General features: G+C 36.2%; 1 protein-coding gene across 2 annotated transcripts in view; it reads right to left on the reverse strand.

Annotated features, from left to right (window-relative positions):
* Positions 1 to 3,940: 3,940 nt before the first annotated feature.
* Positions 3,941 to 21,112, reverse strand: part of LOC110100113 (SH2 domain-containing protein A) — a 41,496-nt gene continuing 24,324 nt past the window's right edge. For both annotated transcript variants that reach the window (XM_020827521.2, XM_020827520.2), the window contains exon 12: positions 3,941 to 4,317. In XM_020827521.2, the coding sequence (XP_020683180.1) occupies positions 4,305 to 4,317 (13 nt within the window). In that variant the 3' untranslated portion in view covers positions 3,941 to 4,304. The remainder of the gene's footprint in view (positions 4,318 to 21,112) is intronic.

Consider the following 21,112-nt stretch of genomic DNA (forward strand, 5'->3'; position numbering starts at 1 on the left):
TTTAAAGTTACTTTAGAAAGTTGCCATCCAACACAAAAAATTTCTAAAAATAATAAGCATATAAAAATTATGATTGTAGTCTAAAAAAGAAAACAAGAAAAATGTCACAAATATAGCTTAATTGAACCACTATCTTAAACAAACTTTATAAGCTTTACCGTTTTTACTAGAAAAAAGAAATGGGCAAAATTGTTTTGTTCTATTATAAAGTTAGCCCATGGGATGTAGCGAAAGTGAAGGATTGAAGGACAATTGATGTACTTAATCCATCTGTTATGCAAATCTTTGATTATGTGAGTAAAAGCAAATTTCCAATGTTTAATAAATCAGATATGTTCTAATTTGGTAATATTTATTAGCTGTTTTTATTAAATTGAGTATTTTTAAGCATCTTCATAAATATAAATAAATGAGAATTAAATTTGAAATTTAACTCTATTCAATATTTTATTATATAATAAAGAATTTATTTGAGATAGCTATAACTTTTTATAAAGATTATAAAGCTCTTATAATTCATTATTATTTAGGCGATGGAAGGATTGGAGCATTGAGATACTCAATCCATCTGCAATGCAAATATTTAATTCTGTGAATAAAAGCAAGTTTCTCATGTTTGATAAATCATATAGTTCTAGTTTGGTAAATGAAAAACAATAAGAAAGACGTCACAAATGAAGCCTAATTGAATCACTATCTTAGACAAACTTTGCAAGCTTTGCAGTTTCTACTAGAAAAAGGGAATGGGCAAAATCGTTTTGTTATAGCATTATGTGTGTGTGTATAACCAACTTGATTGTGCATGAATTTCAAGGCATATTCAAGTTGGAAACTTTCAAAATTATATTCGGGACATATGAACTTCAATTTCAGTAATCTTATAACAAACTTAATGTCTCGAAGAGATGAACCTAACGACACCAAAATCGGTCCAATCCAAGCCCAATTGGGACCAAATTGGGGGACTAAAGCTTATTTAGAAGGTTCAAAGCCTAAATTGGATGACCAAATGATATATAAATATTGCATGCTTATAGTCGAATCGAGTGGCTCGACTAGACGTATCCAACGAGCCCAAGATCGTTGAATTCTGACATCATTAAGGCACATAAACATTTAAAAATTCTCTATGATTGAGGGAATCGATATGGGTCATCTAATGGAGCACTCCGAACCTGTCCTAAATCTTCTCTAAATTTACAGGTTGTGCCGCTTATGAAAATCTATAAATAGACCCTCACACTCTATATGAAGTTGAACCTTTTTCTACATATTAAAGAGAGCTCTTAAGCTTTGAAAACTCTAGCACCACCGCAGACTTCCACCTAGTCGCTGACCGCCGTCGGACAACCACCGGCCATCGTTAGACAATCGCCCAACTGCCGGACTTCCACTCGATCACCAACAACCGCTGGAATTCCACCCGATCATCGTCAAACCACCGCCCGACCTTCGATCATTACCAAACTACCAACCAGCTCTCGACCACCTCAGGACTTTTGCTCAACCGTCGCTAGACTTCCACCTAGCCATTGACAACTGTTGGACTTCCGCCTGATCATGGCCGTCAACTATCGCTGGACTTCCACCCGGTCACCTACCGTTGTTGGACCTCCTTCTGCGGCCAATCATTGTTGGTCCTCTGCCGGGTAGCCAAGTACAATCCATTTGATCACTATTGCCTGCCGACTACAATCCCCCGCTAACTACACTCTTTTTGACCATCATCACCTACTGACTAAGGCCCCTCCAACCATCGTTGCCCGCCGACTACAATCCATCCGACCTTTATCACTTATCGACTAGGATCCCTCTGACCTCAGTCGTCTACCGACTAAGGTCCCTCCAACCATCGTTGCCCGCCGACTACAATCCATCCGACCTTTATCACTTATCGACTAGGATCCCTCTGACCTCAGTCGTCTACCGACTCAGGTCCCTCTAACCATCGATGTCCACCGAGTACAGTCCCTACGACCACCGACGCCAGCCAACTATGGTCCCTTCGACCACCATCACCTTATGATTATGATCCATCCGACCATCGTAGAAAATAGCAGGAAGAGGCTGGGGCCGAATTTTCGGAGCCCACATATGATTAGAGCAATGATATTTGTTTCAACCCTCACCATAGCCAAAAGAAATATAAACAATAGAAGGTGAAGATAACTTGTTACATTTAACAAAAGGACATAGGATAAATCAACTACAATCACAAGTTTGTTGGGAAGAATAATCAGGATTGTATAAATATCATTTCTCGAATGATGATAGCCCTGAGTGTTGGAATGATGCAAAATTTTTAAGAAAATTAAACAATGATAAGAACGGCTTCATCTCAAAATTCATTTGAATATATATAGATAAAAAGAGAGAACAAATAGTTTCAATAATATGCCTATATTTTTTTCAATAAATAATAATAATAAAAAAAACACACACACATACTAACGCCAGAATCATACCAAATTTAAGATAGATAGAAGGAAAATATTCAATAAAATTGTACGATCAAAATAATTTTTTTTTTTAAATTCTTACAATGATAGCTCAAATATCATTTTAAAAGAAAGGAATTGCAATGTTATTTTTATCGAATGAGAAATTTTTTTAATACCAATATGTTCATATATAGACAAGAAGAGAGCAAATAAATGAAATACGATAAAAGAGAATACATACTCAATAACAAAAAAAATGTTATAATAATAAACATTCCTTCCTTACCTTTTACAAAGCAAAAATTTCCAGCCTGGCTGAGTGGGTAGGGGGGAGGCAGGATTCACCAGCATGAGTAGCCAGAGAAGGAGAAGTGTAAGGTCCATATTCAGTGAAGCGATTTCGTCGTTTCTTTTGCATAATACGATCCTTTCTACGCATGAAGAATTCCTATTCTAAGTATTAGCCTGATGAGCGTGATCGATTGCTTCATATTGAGATGATGCATCAACAACAACAACAACATCAAGCCTTTATCCTACTACATGTTGTTGACTACATTAATCTATTCTCTCCATTGTGTCCTATTAGGATTCAAATTCAGATTTAAATCTAAAAAAAATTATCATTTCTAATACTTTCTAATCAAATTCATTTGATTCTCTCTTTGCCTTTCTTAAAATAGGTCGGACCTAATACATCTACTCTCCTTACTAGATCATTGAAAGTCTAATGCTTTATGTGACTAAATCATCTACAATGATCATATCTATAAAACGTAATAACTCTGATACACAAATAAAAAAGAGTTCAAATCAGTCATGCACTCCATGAAATTTTGAGTAAAAACAGTAGAAGAGCGCAGCCATACCCAATGATTCAATCAGATCAAACTCTATTCATGAAACATATTTGACCATAGAAGATTAATCTCAAGATAAACATCTTTATCCAAATAAAAATATAGCATAAAACCAACATACCCAAAACGTAGTAGTACTGCAGTAGTAAAGCTAATTTAAATGGAAAGCAATTCACTCTCCTGAGAGCTAAATAACTAGATTAGAATTCCTGCTTGCATTCATCAATTTAGTTCAATTATTTTTTCGTCGTATGGAATCTTTTAACCAAAGTTAATTGATCTATAACCATATGAAGATTATGATAATTCATATATCATTTATAAGATGATCTACATATTTAGCATTATATTATTAATTTCTTATTAACTTTAATTTTGTGACAGGAAAAAGTGATTAAAACTGACAATTGTGTGGGCAAGGGGAAATTATTGTGTGGTCACCAGAAAGTCCGGAGGCAAATCAGGATGCGACACATCACCTGGTGCACGACAAAAAAATGACATTACACGTCTTGATTTATCTCTGAACAGCGTCCGATGACCCCACAAAATAATTTCTCGTGGGCAAGGGCACCAATATATATATATTACCAATCAAGACATTCAACCAGCTTAATTTCACAGGCTGAGTCTATAGTCGAATCTTAAGCATGTAAAATTCGTGAACAAAAATTTGTATTTACAAAATTAAATGTCAAGGTTTGGTGCAAAATCCCTACAGACAGAATTTGACAGATATGACATAAGATTTTGTACCTCATATGAAAATCCCTACAAAAAATAATTTGCCAACACTGAAAAGATGGAGCTGCACCTAATTCGGAGCTTCCATACCTACTAATGTACAAATAAATTTCTCAACTGCAAAAACTTTGGCTTCCAAAGCAATTGCACGCAATTGCCACTGAGAGTAGGGTGACAATTTTGAATTCATTCCTATTGCAATTAAATTTGCTGAAGGTATTATTGAGACAACAATTGAATATGCACTGACTGCAGTTGCTCACCTAACAACCCTGTAGAAAGACAATTCAGTTCTTTCAATGAGGAAGAAATATAAATGAAACAATGAAAATTTTCATCAAATCAGCATTTTTAAAGTGTAGTTTTGTCCAAATAAAATCCAATTTTCATGAGGATCAATCTGCTTATTTCTCTTCATTTGATGTTCATCACAAGTATATATTTTTTCACCACAGTCAACTCATGCTTGTTGGAAGTATCGATTATCAAGGAGTGGATATTTAACACAAATTAGGAGACAAATATATGATGGGAAGCAGCATAACAAAAATCAGCAAGTACAGTTAATAAAAGAAAAAGCTCCCAAAGAAATCTACTTGTAAACTTCCGTACATATTCTCCAATCAATGGAAGCACAAGTGACGAGAACAACAATCAATGGACACGATGTTGGACATAGTAGGATCGAAACTCCTCGACATCATCCGCAACAAGTGCAAAAATATCCAAACATCATTTGCTAGCGAAATGGGTCACATCGATGCATTGTGGACATCAAATTTACCAAAGAAGGGGTTGTTGCGATCAAGCGACTGTCAGTAGACACGACGTTGTGCAAAGTCATCCGAATACTTGTCGTATCCACAATATATCTGATGTCGTCATTCATCAGTAGATTAGTTTACATATTTACAAGTTGACCGGCATTGGTGGCAAGGATGCTATCTTCTTTACAGCTCTCTTTCTTTATTTGTAGGCATGACACGATCTTTGCACGTTGTAGGTGGACGATCATGCATGTGAAAATCTTTTATAATTGCTTGTGGATACTCTTACAATTGCTCCTAGATACTCATAGTAGATTCATAGTCCTTGCTTGCATATGAACCGCAAAATATTTCTACATTCACTTTGACGGGTTGTCTGGTTGATGTTGAGTATAGGGAGGATGTTATATTCATTATCGATCTTCCTGTACATGATGATTGACGAATCGTTGCACTTGTTTGCAATTTCCAAGGTGCTGCAATTACTTGTCACTCATATGCAACATAGGTCTATTCGACATGAGTCTCACATTTATTTGTTGATATGCATTTGATTAATCAAAGCTATAACTTGATTGTAGTATTTTCTCTTCAATAATGTATTTAATGATCTTGAAGTTCAATTCTCTGTAGCACAAGTTTAGTTAATCGTTCATTTTTTGTTTTGCCAAATTTCAGAGTCATCGTAGTTCATATCAAACTTGAGCTCAAGTTTGAGTTCAGTTCAATGTCAAAGTTGTTCAAGCTTCTTTTGAGTTTGATTTTATATTCAAGACATGGTTCATTGAGATTCAAGTTCTCATTTCAATTTCATTTGCAAGTCCAGTGCATATGCACTATTCACATTCAAGTTCAAGTTCCACTTGTGTTGTATAATTCGATTTTAAAGTACAAGTTCAAGTTCTTGTTCAAAGTCTTTTGAAGTCTTTGTAAGTTCAATTGCATGTTCAAATTGATTTGAATTTGGCTCCAGTCTGATCTTATTTTACTTGGGTTTAACCATTTATCCATCATTTAGGTATTGTTCAGGTTCAAGTTCACAAGTCCACAGTTCATTTGAGTTCAAATTAGGTTCAAATGCGGTCTTATGTTCACCTGAAATTTCGGTAGCCTCCCGGTATCTCCCCCGTTTAGGGAAAACTACATGAAACTGGGTCTTCCCACCACGCTAAAAAAACCGTGTATTGGAAGTGTCCTCGGACACCTCGGCCGCATTCTCTTCGTCCCCCACCATGCTAAGAAATGTGTGTATGGGTCTTCAAATGTACCTATTGCAAAAGAAAAACTGTTATATCCCTACAGATACAGAGCCGCGTACGGGTACTTAAAGTTGTCCTAGCCACGCTAAGAAAAGCGTGCATCGGGCCTACTTGTCTCGTCGCATGTGTCGCACTGGGTTCCCTCCTTCCACGCTAAGAAAGACGTGTATAGGTGGTTGACCGACTCGCCACACACATCGAGGATAGGATTTTGGGTTCAAGGTCCGCTTACCTACCTCGTTATATGTATCGCACCAAGTTTTCTCCTACCATGCTAAGAAAAACATGTATAGGTGGTTGACCGGCGCGTCACGCACACTGAGTTATGAGGAGTTTTCGTTTTTAAATAAGTTACAATTAATTATTAATAATGATAATTAATTAGAATCAATTATAATCAGATTTAATTAATAATAAAAATAATAAATATAATTTATTTAAATAAAAAAGCCCAAAGGGCTGTCGACAACGTGATTTGGCTGAAGAAGCTCCCGAAAGGGAGGAAGTTACCTTCACAGCGGCGAGCTCCCGTCTGCTTCCGATCAAAATGTCGAGCTTTCGATCCAATCGAAAGGGGAAGTCATCGGAGCGAAGTCGAATGGCAACATGGGAGCTGAAAAAGCGACTAGAAGGGAGAAAGTTACCGTCACAGCGACCGAGCTCTCGTTTGTTGCTTCCGATCAAATGTTGGAACTTTCACTCCAACAAGAAGGGAAAGTCGTCGAAGGTGCGGAGTCGAACAACCACGAGGGAGCGGAGGAATGTGCGAAAAGAAGAGTCCAAAGAGTCGATTACGACATTTAACAACGAGATGAGGCATCGTCCCATAGCAGAGCGTCCAGGGAGAAATGACGTCGAACGTGCGAGGCTAGTTGTCGAATGTCCGGGTCGCTAGATTTACGGGATTTGAGAGGCGACGACGTGCGTAGGGTGTCCATCATCAAACATGTATACGATGTGCGATTCGACGCTAAATAGGTACGAAAGATTTTTATTTTTTTTTATGGTAGGCAGGTCAACAGTAACTGAAGACTTATACGTTTTTGTCGTGTGGTGGGGTTGAAGACTCCAGCTACAGTGTCGCACGACACCAACAATACACGGGAAAAATGTAGGAAGGTTGCTGAAATTCAAACAAAGCGAACTCATAGGGAACATAACTTAAAATAATATTTTTAAATAAAATTGACAAAATCAATGTCAAAATCGAATGCAAATTGAACACAAGTAGGGGACTTATAATGCACACATCTCACCTATAGGCAAAGAATACGGGAATTACTATAAATGAGATAGCCCTTCTACTGGTAACAATAAGCTTTTCAAATTCCAATTAAACTCATAAATTCTCTAATTAAAAAAAAAAATAATAACAATAATGGAATTTTGGAATTCCTACTCACCTTCAACATAAATGTGTAAGCGAATATAAAGTATTGCATTCAAAATTTAAAAAGAAACATTATGCACATTTGAACGATAAATATTTCGTGCAAGCGTTCAAATTTGAATATTTTTATAAAAAAATCTTAGCACACATTAAGATGTAAATTTTCCAACTCAAGCACGTCATTTCAAGCATGCAACAACCTCTGGAAACATATGAAAGTCCTGAGAAGCTTGTTGGAGCTTTGAGAAGCATAAAACTATCTCGAAAAGCGTGCAACAACATTAAAAGATGCACCATCATTTTAAAAATGCAAAAACTTAATACAAATTAAAAACGAATGAACACGCTATAGAAATGCAATAAAATGCATGCAAGTAAATTGCTCGAGTTCAAATATATTCAAAAGCGTGTACATCATTTAACATAAATTTAAAACTACTCATATGTGCTATGACTATTGTATAAAATACTTAAACATAAATTCCGAGAATGTTACTGGTTAAATTTCAAGTCTAATCCTCCTTGAAAGGATTTGAGTCAACACGACTTGGATTAAGAAGCTAATGCATTAGCATAAAATCCATCGAGATATTTAATTTTAAGTTCATATTAGACCTTTAAAACCACTTTAAATGAAGTTCATCATCAAAATATAAGGTCTTGATTCCAAAGTTCGCATAACAAAGTTGCTCAATTAAAAATTGAACTTGACCCTCTATTATAGAGCAAACAAAGGTGGCAATGTTCAAATAACAAAGCTGTTGGTTATTTAAATCCTCAATGATGATCGTGTTGAAAGTAAACATAAAACGGAGGGGATTTATCCTTTAAATGCCCCAAAAATCCAATCAAATACAAAATATTTTTAAAGTGACTTTAATGTCACCATAATAATAGTTGCGTCGATAATCAATATTAATCAGAGGGGATTCGATCACAGAATGCCACATGCACTCAGATTGAACTTGATTTTCTACCAACAAGTAGAGTTAACAAAATTCAAATTATAAAAATATGAATTATTTAAATCCCCAATGATGATCGTGAATGTCAACCAAAGAGGACTCTGTTATCAAGACATAATGTAGACTCAAATTGAACCCGATCTTCTACAAACAAGTGTAAAAAGTTAACAAAGCTCAAGCAACAAAATAAAAAACTCTCAAAACTTTTCGATGATGGTCGTATTGATGATGAATTTCAACTAAAGGGGATCTTATCATTTTAAAGGCCACCAAATCCTGACAAAACATAAAATATTTAAAATGATCTCAATGTCACCCTAATGATGGCTAAATTTAAAGTAAATCTTAACAAGAGGGATTAATTTGTAAAATCTATCGAAATTTTAAAATTGTTAAATCAGTTAAAATTTTAATATTTAAAAAATAAAATTTATCATCTATAAAATAAATTAAAATTCATCCACCATCTACAACCACTTGACAAGAGTAATGAATTCAAGAATAACTCCCGCTCATAAAGAGCAAATGTTCAATTGAGAATATCAGTAAGATTCATTCTCAAATAATTTCTGCTAGTAAGGATGTGACATTTATACTCTAACCGTTAGTTTGGCCAAACAACACCATAAGATCGATAGTTTTTCTTAACAGCTCCACAAGATAGACAGTTATGATAGGGTCATCTAATAGTTATTTTGGTCTAATGACTCCACTAAACAATTATGACTGAAGGCTCTCTAACTGAGTGGTTTGACCTAATGGCTCCACTATTATGATAATGGTCAGAGCTCATATGTTCACGAATCGCTATTGCACTTTGAGTAATGAATTGTATGGTATAATAAATAGAGCACAAAGCCATATGTTAGCTAATGTTGACTTAAATTTATCCGTTAGACAAACATTCACCTCAAATCGACAAGGTGCCTTTGTACGAAGCAACGCATGATTGCCGACAAAAATCCTTAAGTTGGATCGACAACTTCCTGTGACTAGGAATGTAAATATTTGATATGACCAAAAAATATGACTCGAACCCGACACAAATTATGGGTTTGGGTTTCAAATCCTTGACCCGATTGAAAATTCGAGTCGGTTTGGGTCAACCCAAAAATTGGAAATTACCTGGGAACGGACACGTTCGTTGTGTAGTAGCACTCACTGTTGGACAAAGTCCACTCTTCTATCCATCGCATTCATACTCCCGCTAGCCCTGCTTGCTCGCTCACCAGCACTCACCCGCACTCGCTCTCTCGCCCACTTGCACAAATGTGCTCGCTCGCCCAGTCACAGTTTTGCACTCCCTAGCACATCCATGCTCAGTCATGTCAGCGGATTGGTTCATATCAACCCGGGTTAGGGGAGGGTCAGCATGGATTTTTGGACCGTTTGCCTAATCGGGTCGGATTCGGGTCAGATCAGTTGAAAGCAGATCAATTTCGGATTAGACTCAAACCCAACCTGAAAACCCATTCTGACACCCCTATCTCTGACTAGTAAGCTAAAAACGATGACAACCTGAGATGAAGGAACCATAAGATTTTGATCGGATTTGTCATCATTCCTCCCATCATTCACTTTAAGTGTGCGGCGATAAATTTTTAATCTCTAAATATTTAAAACAGCTGCTACTATGCGCTGGACACTAAGTATTTACCTAACAATTGTCCTTAATAAAATGTGCTCTTTCGTCATTGAGCTGAATATAGAGGCCTGTGCATGTGAGAAACCTAAATTTCAGATCTTAAAATTCTCGCATATAAAGGCAAAATCTATGGATAATATCTTATCTCTATCTAATCTAGCTTCCAAAAATTTCCCCTTGAACTTAATTCGCCTTCTCCCCAAATAAACATGAAGAGGCCAAGACACCCAAAAGCTAAATTTTTTTAGCACACAAATACTAGCAACTTTATTGGGGAAGGTTTCTCTTTCAATCTTTGGATAATCATATGAGTCATCATAATAGAAAAATATAATAAGTTATAATTTAAATATCATTTATGAAATAAATCTATAATGAAATCATTAAAATTTTCTAAGTAGGGTAATTTTTAAAAAACTTTTGGTTCAAGTTGTTTTGTTCTGTCGAGTCTCTGAATATTGAATGTGGATGATGTATCAAAGTATAATTACTAACCCTCAAATTTTATTTGTGTAGAATGGATCTCTAAAAACCCCCTTCACTGTTCAGTATAGACGTTGTGCCAGCATCCAGTTAGCCAATGTTATTATCAATACTGGAGACTTAGGAGCCACTATCTAGTTTGGTGGGCTACAATTTTTTACGGCTGCTGCAAGGATTGCCACTATTCCTATATACAACATGACCACTAAAGGGCCTATCAAGAGTCCCCACTCAACTAAAGCTACTACATGATGTGTGCAACTGCTAGTACAGCGAGTACAACACAACATCCAACTAGAGGTACACTACTAAAGGGGTCCCTCGATAGAGGACTTCGGTTTTTGAATGGCTATCCCAATTAGGCGTCCCAATCATGAAGAGTGTTGCCTTTTTAAACCTAATCCTCAATTAAAATTGGTGTTTGGAGGAAATGAAAAAACCTTGGACTTTTCTTGGAAGAGGGGAACATCATAAGCAACTAATGGGGATGGTGATCCAAATGGCCCATTTCTCAAAAATAAATTGAGCAAAAAGTATTACTTCAAAAGAGAGAGCGTGGCAAAATTATTCCAAGTATGTACTGAAGGCAAGTCTTTAGTTGAAGAATTCAAAAAGCCTGAGGAAGCTATAAAGCCATTCTTACTAGCAATCCTAGTCATTGCCCATATTATAGGATGATTAGTCATTCCATTAAAGAATGTTATGTGTTTAAGATTTGTTGAAACAAAAATACAAAAATGTCGAGTTTACTTAATTAGATAATATTTTGGTTCGCCCAAGAAGAGAATCAACAAGAATGATCACATCATCTTCCATAACCCCAAATAAAGGAAAAGCAAAAAAGAGTCAATTCATGATTAAAAATGAGAGATCGCAATCTCAAAGAAAATAGTGAAAATGCTGAAGCGGCTTAAAAGAGTCCCGGAATTAAGTGGAAATCTCATATTAAACCAATGCATGAGTTGAAAGAGAAGTCAAGTGCAAGGGCTTCCATTCACGAACTTTCAAAAAAAGGGTATACCTGTCAAGCTAGCTTGTCATGATCTGACCAGATTCCATCAAAAGAACTCAAAAATAAAAGTAGACAATAATAAAAAAGGTTATGAAGAACTTGGAGGACTCTCATCAGCATACAAGACAACCTATCAAGCTTGTTAATTTCATGACTAAAATCCAGATTATTGAAGCAGAAGAAAAGGATGAGGGGGTCATCTTGAAGAATTCCTTCTAATTGAAACATGTTGACTTATCTTAACAATGTTGAAGGCTCATCGACAGGCTTCTTCTCAAACACATTATAAGAGTCGAGCAACAAAATCCCTTATAAGTGAAATGCAAAAGAAAGGATAGAAGATCTACCTCAATAAAAAGAAGGCTACTGATAAAATAACATATGAGCCCTATTTGATGAAGCTACAAACCAAAAAAAAAAAAACAAATGATAGCTCAGATTACTTGTATTTTTCTGATGGAAGCAATTCAGAATCCTCACATATCGAATGCAAAGTATGAAGTTGGACAGTGATTATGAACCTTCCAATAAATCTTCTGTAAGCGATGGATGACTCCGATGAAGTCATTTTTCTAGAAGAATCTGATGTAAATGAATTGATCCAAGTTCAATTGAGTGGTGGGTATTACCACCACCACCGAAAAAAGAGTCATCAAAGAAATGATAGCATCATGGGTTCAGTTTTGAAGCCTTGATATTTAAAATAGAAAATTTCACCATCTTGCACTTAAAGCGGATAGCGGAGGATGGATGATGGACCTGATCAAGATCTCATCATTTCGTCATCCTGGGTCATTATGGTCCCTGGTCTACTTAGTAAGAGAAAGTAGTCGACCCAACCTAATAGAAGAATTCTTGTCGGCAGTCATGGGTTGGTTCATCGAAGGGTACCTTGTAGACCTGGAGGAAATATTTACTTAAGGGGACAAATTTGAATCCACCTTAGCTAACATAAGGCTTTGTACCCTATCGATTATATTATATTGATTCATATCTCAAGGATTTGAAACCATTAGAGAACATGCAGGCTGTGAATGTAACCGTAATACAGTGGAGTCGTTGGACCAAGCTACTTGGTCAAAGGGTCGTAATCATAATCATTGACCATGCGAAGCCATTTAGCCAAACCATGAATTCTTTGCGGCGCCATATATCCAAACAACCGATTAGAGGACCAATGTCACATCCCTACTAGCAGGAGATTGTTTGAAAATGAATCTTAGTGATATTTTCCAACCAGACATTAGCTCTTTATGAGCTAAAGTAATTTTTAAATTTGTTCACATCAGCAAATTATTGCGGAAGATGGATGGATTTTACTTTAAATGTTTGATGGTTGAATTTCAATTTTAAAATGTTATATTTTGTTAATTTCTTAGAATTTTGGATTTCGTAGGCATTAGAAAATTTGGTTGGTATTTTGAATGCTTGTGATTCCTTCCGATTGAGATTTACATTCAACACAATCATCATCGACATAACTTTAAGGTTATTTGAAAATATTTATATTTTGTGTAAGTTTTGGGGGCATGTGAAAACACGTGATCCCCTCTGTTGAGATATATATTCAACATGGCCATCATCGGGATATTTATGGGTAATTTTCATTATGTTGGTTAAACCTTGTTGACTCTATCAACTTGTCGACAGATAATCAGGTTTATTGTCGGGTTATGTTTTTATGAGTGAATCTTTTCTTTGTTATAGACCTTGAAAGCCTAATATAAACGTATTAAAACAAATATTTCAGTCGACGTCGTGACCGCATATTTGTTTGATAGTTCAAGTCGTGTCAACTCCTAACCATTCATGTACAAAAATCGGGCTTGATCTTGTATTCATTTCATGACCTGCACAGCATCCTCAGACATCACGTGTGTACACATAACACACTCGTCGGGGCCTTTGTAGGTAAACAATTATATTTGTACTTTCTACATATTTACAGTTTTGTTTGTATACTAAGACGCTTGCATGTGCACTTCTACATTTGTATATATACATGTTTCAATGTACGTGTGCGAGAATTTTGAAATATTTGACACTGATCAACTATGCGGGTAACTGTCATTTAAATGTGCACGATGTTCTATTCGAGAGATTATAGACGACTTATGTCTGCTTGTATGAGCATTGCGAATCTGATGGCTTGGCGCTACATCATAAGTTGTTCGTTGCTCATGCAGATGGGTTGTTGTTGATAAATGCAAAGGACTTCACTTGAGAATTTGCACACACCTTCTGTCCTCTTGTATGCATGTTAATGATCTAATGGTGTGCCGTCACACTATGGGTTTTCCATTACTTTATACAGGTAGGTTGTCATGCACGTTGTGTATATATAAACTCATATGTATTGCATATTTGTCGTACTTATCTGTGCATAATATGTTGTGTATGTAGCTAAGATTTCAAGGGGGTCGATCACATTCATCGCACACCACCCTTTATTACTTGCAGCTACCCGATGTTTCTGATTGTAGGTAAATTATGTTCATTGCAGTATATTTTAGCATTGGTTGTGAGTAATATTATTATGTGTGATTACAGTCTTCCAATGTTGCTTGTAAGTATCTTCATTTATTATAATTTGTTGCCTTGGATTATAGACAATGCATTGCATGCATCATGTGCAGGTTGAATCATCATATTCATTGTACATTGACCATTTTTGCTTGTAGGAAATTGTTATGCTTGATCAAAGTTGAATTATTGTTGACGATGCAAATGTTGATGCATTCATTATGTGCTCATCATATTCTACACATGGACATCTTATGTAAATTACATGTTCGTGTGGGCTCCAAAAATTCATGCCCCGGCCTCCCCTGCTTAGGAGAGTTTTAATGATGTTCCGGGTCAAATTTTCAGAAGGCAGATGAACTTTGGGATAAGGCACCACCCAGAGATTTCGCCCTCATTTTGTGAGGACTTTAAAATCTGGTTCTAGGTTTCCCATAGGCGCAAGCACTGATGGTTAATTACCCCTCTCGATCACGAGAGAGCACTTTCGATTAAGACTAGTCATGAAGTAGGTACAAAATACCTAGCATATAGTAGCAACATGTGAATTTTTTTGTAAATTTATAAATTTATTATTTTTATTCTTAAAGCGGGTGGTGGGGGGAATGATGATGAGCCCGATCAAGATCCCATGGTTCCGTCGTCCCGGGCTATCGTGGTCCCTAGTCTACTTAGTCAGAGGAGGTAGTCGACCCAACCTGACAGAAGGATCCTTGTCGGCAGCCATGGGTTGCTTCGTTCAAGGGGACCTTGTAGACATGGGGTGAATGCTTGTTTAAGGAGATAAATTTTAGTCAACCTTAGCTAACAGAAAGCTTTATGCCTTATTAAATGCACCCTATAATTCATTACTCAAGCGGCTTTTAACCATTGGAGAACATACGGGCATTGACCGTAACCGTAATATAGTGGTGCCATTTTGCAGCAAAACCACTCGGTCAGAGGGCACATGCCACGTCTCCACTGGCGAGAAATCATTTGAGAATGAATCACAGTGATACATTCAATTAGACATTTTGCTTTTTGTGAGTTGAAGTTATTCTGAAATTTACCATCCTTAACAAACGTTTGCGGATGATGGATGGAATTTTGCTTTAAGTTTTAAATAATAAATTTTATTTGAATATTTTAAAATTTATCAAGATTTTATTCCAAATATGCATGTTTTGAAGTCCCCTCCGATTGAGATTAGCTTTCAACACGGCCATCATCGGGGATGAATTAGAGTCATTTGAAAATTTTTATATTTTGTAGAAATTTGAGGGCATTTGGAATACTTGAACCCCTTCGATTGATATAACCATTCAATACGGCCATCATCAGGGCTTTATTGTAGCCATTGAGAAACATTTGCATTTCATAAACATTTGGAGGTATTTAAAGGTGTAGAGTCCCCTCCGGTTGATATAGACATTCAACACGGCCATCATCGGGGAAATAATAGCATGTATATTAGGCTTTTAAAATTTAATATGCACGCTTCTCGATGTTATGACTTGCTTCTCAAGGCGGTAGCACTCTTCTCGGGGCAGTCGCTTGCTTCCCAAGGCTGCTACACGCATCTTAGAGTCATCGGTATCCTACTCGATGTTGCATATTGAAAATTCAATTTTAATGTAGAAGGGGCGCATTTCAAATACTCAAATATGATTATTTGTGCAAGCACTTGTCGTTGAGATATACATAAAATTTCATTTTAGGGGTCTACAAACGCCTTCTATTCGCTTGTAAAAGTGGTGCGGATCTGATGGCGTTTATTTTAAAGATTTTTCAATAATGTGCTTTTCGAAGCAGCAAAATGAACTTTAGCGTGCTTATCAAAGTGACTGCTCGCTTATCGATGAACGATATGCAGCTAGAAATACTATGTTTATTGCAATCAACATAAATCTCGAGGTCGCTGCATGCTTATCAAGGTAGCATAAATAACATGCTTGTCAAAGTAATGCCTCATTTTCAGTATGATTAGAGGTTTTCAAATAATGGCATGTTGTTTCGGAGTGATCCAGCACACTATGTTAAAAAAAGTGCATTTTGAATTTAAAGCCAAGCTTAGCAACATTTTACTAATTATGAGACTAAGCCATAAATTTCAAATTAATTTTATCATTGCCATCTATTGATTTCATTATTATCATAGCCACCATGGCTATTTATGGAAGAAAGATGAAGCAAAGTAAAAGTTCATCCTCTTTATTTATCACTTGAATCCCATATTCCCATCACTTTCATTTGGAGAATGCCAAATATTAAGTGTCTCCAACTTTTAAGCAAAAATTTTATTCTGAATTCTATAGTAATATTTTAATGAATTATTGCTCAGACCATGGCATAGGTCTTCTCATTTTAAGCCAAATATTTTTTTTCCAACTCTTGAAGTTTTTAAATGAGGTGATTAAATGCCCTCAACTTAGAAGAACACCAACTTTGCATGAGAGACATGGCACTCAAATCCAAAATCCTCCTTAATGTTGAGTGCAGATAAAGCAAGGGTCTTGAAAGCCAAATGCTTCAAAGCATCATAAATGATTTGTGTAAATTGGATCCAATCAAATTCACCTTTTAATAAATGACTCTTTTTTTTTTAATAAGAACAAAAATTTGTTCAATACGCCAGCAATCAAAATTTTTTTTTATGTTTTAATATCAAAGTTGCTGAAACACAAATCCATATTTTATGATCACTTTCGTTTGCCACTTCAGCTTTAAAAAGATGTTGCCAGAGAATGTTCTCATACCACAATAATTCAATAGGCATAACAGAGAGATGTTGCCAAACAAAATAATTTGATATTAATTTGATTGATTTTATTTTTATATTAATAATTCAACTCAAGCTCAAATATTCTTCAAATTTTATTTAATTTGAGTTCAAGAAATCTCCAAAAATTATTTATTTGAGGTTGAAATATCAAATTATTTTATTTGAGCTTATGTTCGTCAAAATTTTGGCAGTATCCCACCGTCTCCCCCGCGTAGGGGACATCTACAGGGATTCTAGGCCTGCCCACCACGCTAAGAAAAACGTGTATGGTAGGTGCCCTCTTTCGAGGACACCACGGCCGTGTAAAGTCTTTATCCCCACCATGCTAAGAAAAGTGTGTATGAGTATTCTAGCGGTACCTGTTGCAAGAGGAAAAGCAGTTGTTTCCCCGCAAGCGGGTACTTATGGGTATCCCGACTTCGTCGTACGCATCGCACCAGGTTCCCTCCTATCACGCTAAGAAAAGCGTGTATAGGTGGTTAGCTGGTCCGCCACAAACATCGAGAACGAGATTTGAGATTTTAGAGTTTGGCGAATGATATACCTTGACGAGCGAGCAAGACGACGACGACGACAGAGATTTGAAGCGAGGCTAAAAAAAGATTTTTTTTTGTTATATTTCTTTTCTGATTTTTTTTTAATATAGAAATATATTTATATATATAAATAGAGAGGAAACATAAGGTTCAGGTGGCAGAGAGTCGATTGGGGGCTGATTGCGGCAAGAGGAGCAGAGGCGATGGAGAATAAAGGCTGGGCGTGGGGTTCAGTGCAGGCGTTGAGTTGAAGGAGGAGATTGTATGGTTGAGTGTAGGTGGATATGGGGGATTGGCTAGGAGGTTTCACGGCAAGGAGGAACAGAGGGGTTGCTGGCTTGAGCTGGGATGTGCGAAAGCTTATGAACCGAAAAATATGAACAGGAGTGGAAGGACTTAGCATATATCTGAGGTAAAGATTGATACAGATTTTTTTATTTTGGAATTATATGGTACATGAGCGGTGAAGTACATGCAAGGAAACACATAAGCAAAGAATTCAGCAAAATCCACTTCAGGCAAACACATAACCATACAGAAATTGGAGAAGGTTGTTTAACACATGGTACGTGGATTGAGACATGCAAGCAGTAAATTATCTATGGCATATCTAAAGTGCATGATATAGGTAGTGGAATAAAACTAGTATAAGATTAAAAAAAAAAATCTGAATAGTACAAATGACGTTGGATTTATCTTGTTTGTACAAATTAGTATTTTGATATTATTAGTTTAAATGGAAGTATCTATCACGTATGATTAAAAATTTAAGAGTGAAATTTGGAGATGCATGCATATATATTAACTATTATTTATACTAGCAAATTAACTATTAAGTCTTATTTAAATATATTAAGTTAAATATAGATTATATGATTTACGAATCTCAGTATGAAATTTATGCAAGATAATTACATATTAACTAATATTTTAATTCTTAATTATTAGTTAAATATAAGCATTTATATTTACAAAATTTATTTAATACATAACATAGTTTATACATATACATATATAATATCAACAAATTTTAATGCATATTTACCACTTGTTCGTCATCGCCTCGAAAGCCGTCTAATTTTATATTTTCAATTTACGTGTCGTCGCCTCGCAACTCAAGCCAAATTTTATATTTTCGCACACCGAATTTTATTATTTCACTCGTGCAAATATCCAAATAATATCACACTCATTTCCCGATGTTTTCGACGTTTAGAACATAATGGAGAAATTCATTTTGCAAGCGGAAGACGTTTGGGCAACGTCGAGTATGTCTGTAGTCCGTCGACTTCAATCGCTTTCGTTCAATTTAATTGCACGGGATCCCTCTTTGGTTAGATTTGATGCTCTAAATATATCGACGAAGCTTGTTTAACAAGTGGAGGCCATTTGGATAGTGTTTTGCTAGCGTCGCATCCACTAACACGTTTTCGTCGATCGAGTCGCATACGAACAACTTCTATTTGATATATTTGATGTCCTGAATGCATCGATATGATCCATTTTGTAATCGAACAAAATTTTAATCATTTCATTATGATCGAGGCACTGCGATCTTTGTTTTGAACGATATCTTGTTTGCCAACAATAAGCGATCATCACCTCCGTTGCTTGCATTAATCATGGCAAATATACGAAGGTCAACAGTTCATTGCATATTGATCAATATGTCTTACAGAGGTTCAGTGCATTTGTTTCACAGTTAGGTAGCATTGATTGTGCACTAGCTTTTATGTCCTTCTCATGAACATTCATTGCCTTCATCTTGCCTCTCATTATTGCTCGCAAGCGGGTCAAAGTATTCATATTTGCAATTTGAGAAATCTTAGTTGTAGGAGGTCATCATATTTGTTTCATGTTTCCCTTGCTTCATTCATGAGTGGACTATTGCAATTGTTGCAATCATTTTAAATCACTCATCTATATGATTGAAGTAGGTATTATGAATCAATTATAAGCGTATCAAGTTGAAATCCATGAGTCCCTTGTTTAATTATTAATATTCATTTGCACAACCAAAATTACCATTTAATGTTTATATTTTCCTTATGATCATGCATTTATTGATTTATGTTCTGGTTCCCTGCAATTTTAATTTGATATGTGCTTCCTATATATGTTCAAATTCAAGTTCAATTCATCGTCATTAGTTCAATGTCAAGTCCCATGTGTCATATTCAAGTTCAATTCTTTTGCATTTAGTTCAAATTCAAGTCCATTGTTGTTCAGTTTTAGGTCACCTGTTCACCAGAAATTTCAATAGACTCTCAACGTTTCCCCCATTTAGGGGAAATTTCATAAGTCCGGGCCTTCCCACCACGCTAGAAAAAAGCGGGTACAATAGGTGTCGGGCGACACCACGGCCGTAAATATTCAATCCCACTATGGAAGAGAAAGACGTGTATGGGTCTTCAGGGTACCTGTTTGAAATGTGCAGTTCTTTCCCCATAGGCACTGAGGCATCTATTGGTACTTATATTCGTCCTCGTCACACTAGAGAAAAGCGTGTACAAGGTTTACCCATCTTGTCGTAGGTGCCGCACTAGGTTCCCTTCGCACTATGCTTGAAAAAAGCCTGTATTGGCGATTTTCCAATGAGCCATGAATGCCGAATGCGAGGTTTTGAGTTAAAGGCATTATACCTGTGCGACGATGTGTCGACGATGAATAGCATGCACAAACTATAAACCTTGCTCATTTTTTTATTTCATAGTTTTTCCATCATTTCACCCTATTTTCTTCTTTTTTTTTACTTCATACTCATTTTCCATTATATATATATTAATAGTAACATAAATGATTAATTAATAAAACAAACACTAATAATGTTAGATGCATTACCTGCCAACACTATCTAATGACAAAGGGCAAATAAATGACAATAAGGCAAGAAGAAAATTTATTGCTTATCTCTCCTTTCCCCCTCTTTATATATATATATATATATATACATACTTAGCAATAATAATAAAACAAGTTCTACCAATTACTATTCATTAATAGTAGCCAATTAATTAAATTGACTAATGACATTAATAATGAATGAACAAAGACTCACTGTTTGAATCTTGGGCTGAGGGAGGATGGTCTTTTAAAATGAGTTAACTTGCTGTTGGGGCCTTGGAGAGCAGGAATATGGGAATCTTGGTCTTAGAATGGGGAAGATGACAACTGCTTTATGGGGAAAATGAGAATAAAGGGAGCACTGTATGGAGATGACGTGAGTAGCAGTATTCACGTGAACTAGATTGGTAATCGAGACTTGGGGTAGAGGGATCGGGATTGACTCTATTTGTCAAAGAAGAGGTAAGGAGTGTGTTGACCTACCTGCTAGAGCCAAAAGAAAACAAAAACAAAGATAAAAAAAAATTGCTTAAATAGAATCATTACCTGTGCCCTGCCCGAATCCCTGCCGAAATCTCGCTCGAGTCCATTCCGTAGACTGCAAACGGCGCAGCTGTCAGTAAACCCATGCTTGTGTGTGTTATCGCGCCTTCATTGGCGTCGTTAAAAGGATATAAAGGCATGCCGTCTTTGTGGGATTCCATACGCACAGCCCTAGCCGAGCTCTTCCTCTTCCATTCAAGTCAGTCGACACCCCTTCCTCTGTTCGCCGTGCTCGACAAAACCCATAACCGATGCCAAATCCCATCCTGATCGCATCTCTTGCCCGACCTCTCAGTCCTCCCGATCCAGAGAGATAGAGAGAGAGAGAGAGCTCCT

Source organism: Dendrobium catenatum, unplaced genomic scaffold (genome assembly GCF_001605985.2).
Source record: "Dendrobium catenatum unplaced genomic scaffold, ASM160598v2 fragScaff_scaffold_822, whole genome shotgun sequence".
NCBI lineage: Eukaryota > Viridiplantae > Streptophyta > Magnoliopsida > Asparagales > Orchidaceae > Dendrobium > Dendrobium catenatum.